The 11,650-nt window shown below is 41.4% G+C and overlaps 2 protein-coding genes across 8 annotated transcripts; one reads left to right on the top strand and one right to left on the bottom strand.

Moving 5' to 3' along the window:
* The first annotated feature begins 2,100 nt into the window (after nucleotides 1-2,100).
* Nucleotides 2,101-8,488, top strand: erlec1 (endoplasmic reticulum lectin 1). 2 transcript variants are annotated; one of them, XM_063491783.1, is made up of 14 exons: nucleotides 2,101-2,388; nucleotides 2,549-2,653; nucleotides 3,662-3,742; nucleotides 3,892-3,969; nucleotides 4,065-4,125; nucleotides 4,228-4,271; nucleotides 4,367-4,590; nucleotides 5,172-5,313; nucleotides 5,390-5,551; nucleotides 5,637-5,696; nucleotides 5,821-5,945; nucleotides 6,039-6,116; nucleotides 6,249-6,324; nucleotides 6,763-8,488. In XM_063491783.1, the coding sequence occupies exons 1-14, from the start codon at nucleotides 2,248-2,250 to the stop codon at nucleotides 6,832-6,834; spliced, it is 1,449 nt and encodes a 482-aa protein (XP_063347853.1). In that variant the 5' UTR covers nucleotides 2,101-2,247; the 3' UTR covers nucleotides 6,835-8,488. The 2 variants fall into 2 exon arrangements, with proteins under 2 accessions (XP_063347853.1, XP_063347852.1); XM_063491782.1 differs by having other exon boundaries at nucleotides 4,062-4,125.
* Nucleotides 8,470-11,198, bottom strand: gpr75 (G protein-coupled receptor 75). 6 transcript variants are annotated; one of them, XM_063491777.1, is made up of 4 exons: nucleotides 10,986-11,198; nucleotides 10,810-10,890; nucleotides 10,559-10,681; nucleotides 8,470-10,458 (listed from the first exon to the last, which is right to left on the bottom strand). In XM_063491777.1, exon 4 carries the CDS (start codon nucleotides 10,363-10,365, stop codon nucleotides 8,722-8,724), a length of 1,644 nt encoding a protein of 547 aa, XP_063347847.1. In that variant the 5' UTR covers nucleotides 10,366-10,458; nucleotides 10,559-10,681; nucleotides 10,810-10,890; nucleotides 10,986-11,198; the 3' UTR covers nucleotides 8,470-8,721. The 6 variants fall into 6 exon arrangements, with proteins under 6 accessions (XP_063347847.1, XP_063347845.1, XP_063347849.1 ...); XM_063491775.1 differs by having other exon boundaries at nucleotides 10,559-10,684; nucleotides 10,810-11,198; XM_063491779.1 differs by having other exon boundaries at nucleotides 10,628-10,681; nucleotides 10,810-11,198.
* Between the last annotated feature and the right edge of the window lie 452 nt (nucleotides 11,199-11,650).

The following is an 11,650-nucleotide window of genomic DNA, read 5'->3' as shown; positions in this document are numbered from 1 at the left end:
CATTTGACTCTTCAGTGGGTATCTCCATATTGGCTTTCATCTTCAGTCCTGCATAGAGCCGCAATTAAAAATAATTGAGAGACCTTACAAACGCAAATTAAATTTCCCAAATCTTCCACCGGGAGGCAGCAGTGAGGCAAAGAGAGTTTATCTTGTGGTGATCTGTGATCTCTCACAACACAGGCAAATTTGAAGGACAGGGTGACATATTTAAAATATTACTGCGCAACATGCGGATGCTTTTATTTTCCGCTTGTAAATGAGATGCACTGGGCATGAATGGATATCTGTTTGAAGATAAAAGCCCTGCTCATGTTCACCAGCATATCCACATCATAACCTTGGAAATATATCTACAGTGCTGCAAAAAAGTATATTTGCTCCCTTCTTTTGCGCATTTGCCATACTTACATATATCGAACTATCAATCTAATATTAGACATTCCAAGTAAATACAAAGTGCAGTTTTTACGTAATGATCTATACAAACCTACTGGCCTTATGTGGATGAGTAATTGACCCCTTCTTACATCGTGAATTAACTGTAATTAACCACATTTGTTTTAGAAAGCTGATTCCACCTGCCACGCTGAAGCCTGATTACTGCCAGACCTAATGAATCACAAAATCACTTCAGTAGAACCTGTCTGACAAACTAAAGCAGGCTAAAAGATCTCAAAAAGCAACACAACATCTGACGATCTAAAGAAACATCTAGAGGTTTACACAGGACCAGGTAGGTTTGGATAGCTTTTTCCCTTAAAAATGAAAATCAGCATTTAAAAACAGAATTTTGTATTTACTCTGATTATCTTTGTCCAATATCAAAAGTAGTTTGATGATCTGGAACATGTAAGTGTGACAAATATTCCACAAAAAAGAGAAAGAAATCAGGAAGAACACGAATACTTTTTCACAGCATCATAGGTATACATCATCCATGCTAATGGTTAATAAAAGGACTTGCATGAAGCCACTTCATCTTCTTGTGAAAGACCAGATTCAGATTATATGCTTTACTGTTCATAAATGCCTTATCATCCATTTATATTATTTTTGGTTTAAGGTTCAGCAAAAAAATCATGTGATTATTACAAAACTGCAAAGTCTTGGTGATAATTTGTAATCTTCAATAAAATTACAAATAAAATGTATTTGGGCTCATGCTGTTTGACTACGCAGCATAACGTTATCTTTTACAATGACTATGTGGTCACTATATAAGCCTTGTTTCACGTCAAGTGGAAGATTAATTTACACTACCTCACTAATGAGAAGAGTTTAGAGACATTATTGGAATTGTTATAGCCTGGTTACAAATGTTTGGCATTCAACTTGACTTGACTTTCATTTTAGTGTGCATAATAGACTGGGATATGGAAATATTTTATCAGGGCTTAATTATATTTGAAGTTTTGTTATGGTCTTGGGATAGAAAGTGGGATCATAAAAAACAAAAGCCTAATATAACTGTTGAGTAGCACTTTGAAATTACATTCTTAGTCATGTGTCAAATTATAATGTACTTTTACCTGAAATTACATTGTAATTATGTTTACCTACAAATGCTTCCCTGGTGATATGCTAGAAGATGGGAGTAATAGTTAAGGTTTTTGCAAGAGTGAAAAAGTAATTATAGTCCAAGTAATTTTAAGCAGTGAATAGTTTCTGGGTATTTTACATGCAAAGTTACACAAATTATATTGTAAGTAATTTTAAGTAATATATAAGCAGTACATAACTGTGTAATTTGAAGTAGTGTGAAACTTCAGGTATTTTAGTCTAAAGAATAGTGTTTTCCTAGTGTAAGCACGCAGTATTTACATTTACTTATGAACTATTTAAAGCGATTACAGTATTATTTGTGTCTCCTTTCCTGTAAAATAATAATAATAATAATAATAATAAACAGTTGGATTGTTGCTGTATATTATAAAGTGCTACTCGCTGTTGAATAAGAAAGACAGAAATGAACATCTCTGCTCATTTGGATCTAACTGTGTGTCCATGCCAAGTATCGCAGCCAGGTGGCGCTGCTTCTTTTTCAGCCCAAAGCGCAGCCGGAACACGACGTGGCAGTTTACTTCCTGTGTATTTTTTTTTAACCGTATTGACATCCGTCTTGCACGGTCGTGTCATATCTTAGGTCTGTTAAATAGACTTCCTCAGCCTTTGTAGCAGCTTTTAATCCATTTCCTCCTTACATGAAGAGCGGGCTGTAGGAGCTCAGCAGCCGGGGAAGGAGAGATGATGGCGGGGCTGCTGTTGGCGTTACTCGGGGGGCTGCTGGAGGTCTGCAGCGGTGTTTCAGCCAACAGAGGAGGCTATCCCTCATTCACAGACGAAATCCCTTTCAAAATCACCTGGCCTGACGTTGAATTTACGCTGGTATGTCTCCTCTTTTAGTGTCACTAAAGAAACTAATCTGCTGTAACGGGGTCAGGAGACGTAAATGTCACTTTATCGTGCGTTTGTTTTAGACTTCTTTCTCTTTCTGTCACACAAGACCTCAGAGTTGAAGTAACAGATGTTTATCTCCCGCCCGCAGCCAACTTCAGGTGCACTTTACAGTGAGGAAGACTTTGTCATCATGACCACAACAGAGAAGGAGAAGTACAAATGTCTCCTCCCTTCACTGACGGCTGGAGAGGAGGTGAGCACTCCTAACACTTTCTGGGAATGGCACAGCTGTTTATCTAAAGAGTTATGAGAGCTTGTCACTGAACTAGTTTGCACTAGCAGAGCTAGGCAGGGAGCAATTTTGTGTTGTTTCTGCACAAGTAATTATAACCTGCCTGCAGATGTCAGGAAAAAAGATAAATTGTGATACAGTTGCATTAAAAAGTGTGAGTCATTCCACAGAATTCTTCAGGACCTAAAGTTGTTTGATCAAACTGTTACATACAACATGTGAACAGCAATGTTTGCTAATAGGCTTTTTTTTTAAATACTTATCTCTAGTAAATTATCATAAAACAGACAAAACATCCAAGGTGCGAGAGCTTGCTTCTGTTACTCTGCGACATTGTTGTCACGTTGGTGCAAACGACAAAAACTGTGACTTATCCTGTGTTACCGATTCTCACTGCTGCCTATGGGAAAGTTTGTCCTGAACGAAAAGAACTCACTGTGGTACTTACTCAGTAATAAGGGCTCAAAGAATCTTGAAGGGGAGGAAAAAAGGCAATAAAAAGTTCAGCTTTTCCACCGACCCCTTTGTATCTTGAGAGCCTGTGACGCAGGAAATCTTCATGGTGTGAAGGCAAAATTTTGCGTGGTTTCATTAAACATACTAAAAGCATTGTGGCAAAAAATCATCTGATTCTAAGGGGTTTATGTGGAAAGCACTGACTGTTTTATTTTTTTATATTCTAAACCAGAGACTATGTAACTGTGCCGTGACACAGCAACCCTCATAGAAGAAGCACTATAGAGCTGTGTTAAGCGATAAAACGTTGCTGAAATATTTGTGTCTGTAATTCTGTCTTGAATGAAGACCAATACAACCTAATAGGAAGGTATGCTAAAACATCAGTTACAAAATGCTAAATAAGCCTTTAATAAAGGTAAATTATTGAAATAAAAAAAGTTTAGAGTTAAAAAAAAGCATGTGTTGTCTCTTGTCTCTCCTCACTCATGTTGCATTTGTTTGGTGCTGCAGGATGATGAAAAGGAGTACGGCGGGCCCAGTCCAGGTGAACTGCTAGAACCGCTATTCAAACGAAGCAGCTGCTCCTACAGGGTGAGAGTTTTCTGTTTTCATCTCATATCCCTCCACACAGAGACTGAAACTGCATGCAGTTTAAATTCACAGTCACACTATAGTAGCAGAGCATGACAAAAATCATGTTGTTTGAGTGTATTGCTGAGCGTATATTTATACCAATGCAGATTGAGTCGTACTGGACGTATGAGGTATGCCATGGAAAACATGTAAGGCAGTACCATGAAGAGAAGGAGACTTCTCAGGTCAGTGCTTTGAGTTATTTGAAATATTTTTAGATGACTGGAATGGAAAATGTGCACTCATTATGGTTCGCTAAGCTTGCATGTTTCCACAGAAGATAAGTGTACAAGAGTACTTCTTGGGAAATATGGCTCAAAAGAGCCCCTCAACAGAGACAGGTAAGTTTCTATATATATGTATATCTTACACTGCTTTTTTTTTTTTTTTTTTTTTTTTAATTGAACGTTAATCATATTTGTCCTTTCTTTTTCTTTTTTCAGATCAAGCTGAGAAGACAGACAGTGTCAAACCGTCCGAAACCAAAGCAAGTATTCTACTGAGTAACCAAGCAAATCTGCCAGTCTAGTTTTTCATGTCTCACATATCTTTCCTGTTGCCTTCCCCTTTTTCTAACATTAGGTGCCCACTAAGAACATTGAAGGTCAGCTGACTCCCTACTACTCAGTGGAGATGGGAAACGGGACTCCGTGTTTGCTGAAACAGGACCAGCCTCGTTCCACAGCCGTGCTGTACGTCTGCCATCCGGAGGCCAAGCACGAGATCTTGTCTGTCGCTGAGGTCACTACCTGCGAATATGAGGTGGTGGTGCTGACGCCTCTGCTTTGTGCACACCCAAAATACAGGTAAGATCTGTTAAGATGGTTACACTTTAATAGAGCGCGACACCTGTATTTAGTTTGTTTGTAAGTTTGTCTCATTATATTTAGATGGTGGCCCTGAGAGGTCAAACTCGCTGCAAATTAAGAAAGCACCAGCAAATAGAAAAAAGCTTTAATAGCACACAAAACACAAAAGAAGAGCTGTTTTGTTATAGGCTTTTATTTGGCTGCTGATTTGGCTCCGCATGTTTTAAATATCATGCAAAATTCTTGCAACAGATGCTGTTCTGATGCAACGTCCCCTGGGATTTGTGTCTCCTCTCGGTCTTTAACTGCAGATGTTTAGCAGTTTAGGTAAATGTGTTAACTATGGAGTCACTGAGCTATTTAGTTAATGCCTGTTTTTGGCTGCTGTAAAACAGTAAGGTGTAGCTTGTCTTTTAAAGCAGACTGCAATGATTTGCAGATCATTTTAACCTTATATTTAACTGAAAGTTGTATAAAGACAACATTTTACAGGAAAAACTCAAACTGAGACTTTTTATTTTTCATATATTTCCCAATAAATGCTATAAAATTCACCTGCTCACGTCACTTGTTCGCAGGTTCAAATCCTCCCCGGTGAACGCCATCTTCTGCCAGGCTCTGGCGGGCTCCCCTCTGCGGCCTCAGCGGCTCGCCCAGTTGGACAAAGAACAAGAGGAGCAGCTTAAACCACCTTTCGGTGCCACATCTGAGCCCAGAGAGGTAAGACGTGCAAAGATAAACGGTGATCACCTGAGCACACGAAACGTGGCTTATTTACATTTGTGATATATCATAGGAGGAGACGTCAGCAGTGAGAGAAGAAGCCTTCACCTCCACCCACAAACCCATGACCGTCGGAGGGCAGTCTCAGGTCACTGTTGGTACCACGCACATCTCTCGCCTGACAGACGAACAGCTAATTAAGGAGTTTCTGAGTGGCTCGTACTGTCTGCACGGGGTGAGGCGTGTTTATGTGTTAGAAGCTGAGCACTGATACATAAACTGCTCAGTGACGACTAATCATCTTAATGTGTGCGTTTCAGGGGGTAGGATGGTGGAAATATGAATTCTGTTACGGAAGGCACGTCCATCAGTACCATGAGGTAAGCGAGTGTATTCAAGCGTGGAAAAAGTAAATGATCAAATGCACTTCTTGTACGCTGGCTATGAAGCAGTAAGCAAGAGTATTTTCTGTATCAGCCAGATTATCTTTTCTTTGTGTTGCAGGATAAAGAGCAAGGGAAGAACATTGTAGTGGTGGGGAACTGGAATGCAGATGAACACCTCGACTGGGCCAAGAAGAACGTCGCCCGATCCCTCCAGCTCAGAGAGGACGGAGTGCAGAAAGTCAAGTAGGCCTTTCAGATTTTTGAACACTAATCGCTGTAAACGGATACAAAAATATTCACCCACTACTTTTTCTTTTCCCCTTTACTCCACAATAGGTTGGTTTCCCACTTCTATGGCCACGGTGATGTGTGTGACCTGACAGGGAAGCCCAGACAGGTCATCGTCAAGCTCAAGTGAGTGAACAGTTACCTAGAACTAGGGGATCAAGGGTGGAGCACATCAGCCCGAGTCCACGGATGAGTAAGACTAAGTTGTCAGGGTTTCCCATTTTGATTCACTCATATCATTTCTCTTCTCTCTGTCAGATGTAAGGAGTCTGAGTCTCCCCATGCTGTCACTGTCTATATGCTGGAGCCTCAGACTTGTCAGTATATCCTTGGGGTAAGTTTATGTTTCACTCCAGAGTGGCACTCAGTGCAAAAAAAGAAAACCGTAAAATTTGCTTAGTAACATTATGAATCTTATGTGACGGTTTAGTCCTTTGTAAAACACATTTATATCAGTTTTAGGGATAAATATAAAGAAGAAACTGCAGATTGTTTAACTGCATGGATAAATTTGATGTACATGAGCCAATCTTGGTGTTATTTTGTTCCCTTCATGCCTTTTCACTGTGACAAGTTAAAATATATAACTTTTGGTTTCTTTAATTAGGAATTATTATAAACATGCCCAGATATTTGCAAATATTTGCAGTACTTCCTGTAGATTTGACAAAGGAAATGACACTGATCTAATTATCTAACTATACTGGCGTTGTGCAAGCATATCATCCTAAATGACAGGCACCGTATTCAAGATGACTTTTTTTTTCTGTAGGTTGAGTCACCGGTCATATGCAGGATTCTTGACACTGCTGATGAATATGGACTTCTGTCACTCTCCAGTTAAACTGGCGGAGATCTTTGAACAGCAGCAGCGCACGGAGGACATAAAGAACGAGGACACTTAGTAAACAAAACGCCCTTAAGACTGCGCTACAAGCCAAAACTGAGAATAAACTCGATCCTGAGGCTGGACCTCATGTAGCCCAGGAGCACAGGCCCAGCCCACACTCCCATGACCTGTGCGATGGGTGACGCTACATCAGCCCGACTCTAACTTAAATCAAATTCAGGCAGTGGAGTTATTGCTTGAACTTCATATCTATGCTTCACTTTGTGATGATTGATTGCAAGCAAAGGGGTGTCGAATCATCAGGGGAATTAACAATATTCATAGTGGTTTTATTGTTTGTGTGTGTGTGTGTGTGTGTGTGATATGGAATGATTAGCTGCTTGACTGTGGCACTTTTTTACTTGTAGATATGAGAGGGGAAAAAAACATCTGAAAATGCTTCACAGCAGGGAGACTGTGTGCTGTGTGAGTGTAACTTATGCATTAGAGATTGCTGTGGAATAACAATAAAAGTGAGTGTAAGGTTGTAGGATGTACAGAGTGTGTGCAGGTTCATTTAAAAGGTTCGTTTTGTGGTTTCATGAAGATGCACACTGGGATCCGACTACTGCTGTATCTCTGGAATAAAAAACAATGCATTTACAGCAAAGAATTAAAAAAAATCAAAACATGAAACCTTATTTTAGTTTTCCATTACCACAGAAAAGAATAGATTTAAGACATTAGGGAAATATGTAGTTCAGGGATATCTAACTCAAACTGCCCGCTTTGATTTTAAGTGGGTTGGACCATTTCAACACCACATTTAATACTCAAGGTATCTAAATATAAAAATAAAGTGCAACTTCAACAGAAAGTGTCAGTTTTTTCTACTTGATAAAGAAATTCTACTGTAGTAATTTGAATGGCTTGTGCATAAATGTGTTCAACTACAGAAGAAATGCATCCATCTGAGCAATGGATACGCAATGTACCCTGTGTATAACACATTTTTATAGTAGATAATGAAAAGCACAGGAAGTTTTCTGTCATTTATTTTTTAATAACCGAATTTGTTTGGTGTAGCTTGAGTGGTTATATGGGAGGTTTTTAAATCAGTAAAAATGAAGCTGTTAAACCTGTGAAAAAACAGCTAAAAGCCCCAAAACTTATGCCTTTCTCTACATTTTTTCAAATCTGTCCAGTGGGGCTGGATTGGAGTCTTTAGCAGGCAGATTCCAGGCCCTGGGCCTGAGGTTTGACACCCCTGATCAAGTAAGTTAAGTGTAGAATTTAGTGTTTTATTTATTCGGCCGCCAGAGGGCGCCGATGCTATGTGTATGTGTCGTGACATCAGCACAGTAACAGGTGTAGATCTCACAGACATTACATTTGTACTTGCCAGTTATTTATTGTGTTTAAAAAAAGTGTATGAGGCTCAGACTCTTTTTTTTTCTTTCTTGAGAAGAGAGTCCATCCAGGTGCCACTGACAGCCGTATGGGGTTTTATAGTGGCCTGATGCTGAAGAAGCTGGTTTCACTGCTAACTCCAGCCAGAGCTGGAGTTAGGAGTGGAACTGGGATTGAAACTAGCAACTGGTACCTCTGGCTTCAGTGAAAACCTCAATAAATCAATTCAATATCAATAAATAACTTGCTGGAACATAAACTTTTATTCTAAATCTGTTTCTCATTTCAGTTTCAAAGGTGAAGTTTATACTGTAATTCTGGTTCTTGTCATTTCTCCAGTCAAAAAAGTGCAACATCTTTCTAATGTAGGAGAGAACAAAAATGTTAATACTGAGTCCAAAGACATAAAAATGGCCTGTTTACACGTTCCTCCTTTGATTCACATTGGATTTAAAGTCATGGAGAGATTGTCCAAAGCTTTCTGTTCTTTGATTATACTGAGGGCACGGGAATCTGGTGCACTGAGGTGCTTTCAAAGTCCTGCAGAGCATCTTGGTGAGTGTGGTAGTGCATGGCTACATAGGACTTGGCAAAGGCAAATGTCTGAGAGCTGATAGGCTGTAGGCTGGTGGGGGAGCTGGGCCCTGCTGAGGGACTGCTGTTGTATATACTGTAGTAGGGCTCAATCCGGGTGTTGATGGGTGTAGAGGTGCTCGGGAGGCGAGGTTTGCGTGTACCGGTCGCCCTGGGACTGCCAGCGCAATCCCGGGAATGACTGGGTCCACAAGCCTGGTCTACCAGCCTCTTCTGAGGCTTAGGTGACAGCATGTAGGCCGAGTTGGTCTCGTGATGGGAGGATTTATTGCGATTGACTTCCAGGCTCCCCTTCCCCATTGCGTGAAGGCGTGTCTTTTGCTTGCAGCACAGAAATCCAAGTGCGGCCCACTGAATGCAGCACAGTACGCGGCGGCGGAGGCCTGCACTGTTGCGCGAGTACACAAATGGATTGATGCCTGATTTGAGAAAAATGAGCACAAAGCCACACAGTTCGAACTGGTAATGTGCAAAGCTGCTTTCTGGTGACAAAACATCCTGTGCCAGTGAAACTCCCATCGGCAGACAGCAGAGTAACACAGAGAACACTATAACTACACAGGTGACAACTGCCTTGGAGTCTTTGGCTGTGGCTAAGTTGACTGTGGAGACCAGCTGACAGCAGGTGGCTCCTTGGGCGGCCCCTGGAACCACCGGCTGGTTTGTCCTGTTGGCATAGGCGTGCGTTTGTACATTCTGCAGTTTGTTGTAAGTCTGGTTACGGTACAGAGAGGGGCCTTGAACGGCACACTGCATGCTTTCAAAGCCTGCTGCAATGAGAGGTGGTGGGGGTGGAGGGCAGGTGGCATCTACAGTGATGATTGGGCATTTCCTTACTTGCGCGTTCTTCCTCAGGGTCTGAGCAATCATCAGATACGACACAGACACCACAGCAACACAAAAGGCAAAATCTGCCAGGTAGACGTACAACACAACCCTGGCCTGCCCACTCCCCAGGCCAAAGTGGGGTAAGCAGGGTCCATCTTTGCGTGGGTATGCGCGCATGGTGAGGAGAGCAGCCAATGTGAAGCTGGATGTCCACAGCAGGGCGGTCAGGGCCAGCGTGCAGGGGAAGGAAGCAGTGCGGTTGGGCTGCTGTCCCAAAACCATGCGGAGTCTGTGCAAAGCAATGACAGCCACCGTCTCCAGGGACATGATGATGAAGCCCGAACTGGTCAAGTGGAAGGCGAAGCAGAAACTCTTTGACACGCCATCCCCTCCGCCTGCATCCAGGAAGAGCACCAGCGCAAACATGGGAGCGGTCACGCAACAAATGAACAAGTCGCAGAAGGACAGGTTGAGGATCATGAAGTCAAAGTTGGTGCGGAACTTGCGAAACGCCGGGTCAAAAAAAGACAGGAACACCACAAGATTCCCATAAGAGCCCAGGAAGAAGATAAAGATGAGGAGGAGGGAACAAAAAGTCAAGGTAGCAGTGTGGATCACGGCCCAGCCCGAGGGGGTCTGGTTACCCAGGGTGCCATTGAAGGTCTGCAGTCTTGGCACATCCACCAGGTCTGAAGGTGTAAGAGTGGTGTTCATTGTATTCTGATGATTTAGAGCGACTCCACATTCATCAATTTCAGTATTATTCCTCTAAGAGGAAGGAGCACATGCTTCCACCATTGCTGCCACCTTGGTAGAAAACGACAAAGAATATAAATACAATCAGCTCTATGGGCTCGTCTTCAATACAGTTATAATGATAATGAGGAGAAATGGATGGATAACTTACAATTTGATCAGAAACGTTAGACACGGGTATAATAGGCTATGCACCACTGCATTTGGCCAATTACCTTACCTCCCCATCAGCCCCCTTTAGCTCTCTCTTTCTCTCACACACACACAGCAGCGTCTGCTTAATCAAAAAAAAAAGAAAGAAAAAAGAAAAATCTCTGAATATCAAAACGAATGTTGGTTTTAAGGCTTTAACGGGCTGCACAATCCGGGATTCACTAATGCTTAGAAAATATAGCACACTACCTGTACTAGATCGTGCGATCTTCGTTATTTCATACAGCCCATCTTCATCATTTTTAAGGCAGTGCGATAGTGAACGCACCGCTGCTTCGGAAACAAAGAAGGAAAAATGTTTTTTAGCAGCTCACCTAAACGCAACAGTCCGTCGGAAAGAATCGATAATCTTCACGTTTCCTTACATGTCTGTGTAAATCAGCGCGAACACGTAGATGGCAGCTTGTTTCTTTTCTTTACGATAAATCCATTCAAATAGAGGAGCGACGGCCACTGGACGTGCACTGAAAAATGAGTATGAAGTCACCGTCTACGTATCCGGGCATGAGCATAACCACTGCATTCAAGTAGTCCGTCTATAGAAACGCTTCCCTCACTGGGAATCAGCTGGCGGAGTAAGAAAGGAGAATTTGCGGGATTTATTTCACACATTTGAAATTTGACAGAAGCGCCATTATCCGACACGTCAAATATATTACCGCAGCATTTTTTTTTTTTGCTTTCACCATGGTAACGTATTATAGTTTATGCGAAAAATGGCGGCCCCCTATTTAAACAGTCTCTGCCAAGGACGTGAAAAAAACAAAACAAAATTATACACATAAATATATAACTATTAACTACTATTTACCTTGTATCAATTTAGACTGATTTCAACAAAAACTGATTAAATTTTTAAAATAAAAATTATATAAATTTTTGTAAAAGGTGTCATTCAGCATTATCAATATGACAAATAAAAATATGAGCATTAATTATTATTTTTCCCGCTTTTCACAGACAACACTTCAAGCAGGGTCACAAATCCCCCTGTAAAGAGCTGAAACACTGTGAGCAGGGATCAAGTGTT

Source organism: Pelmatolapia mariae, linkage group LG13, assembly GCF_036321145.2.
Source record: "Pelmatolapia mariae isolate MD_Pm_ZW linkage group LG13, Pm_UMD_F_2, whole genome shotgun sequence".
Lineage (NCBI taxonomy): Eukaryota > Metazoa > Chordata > Actinopteri > Cichliformes > Cichlidae > Pelmatolapia > Pelmatolapia mariae.
The sequence above is the reverse complement of the archived record's forward strand: the minus strand, read 5'-3'. Positions and strand labels throughout refer to the sequence as shown.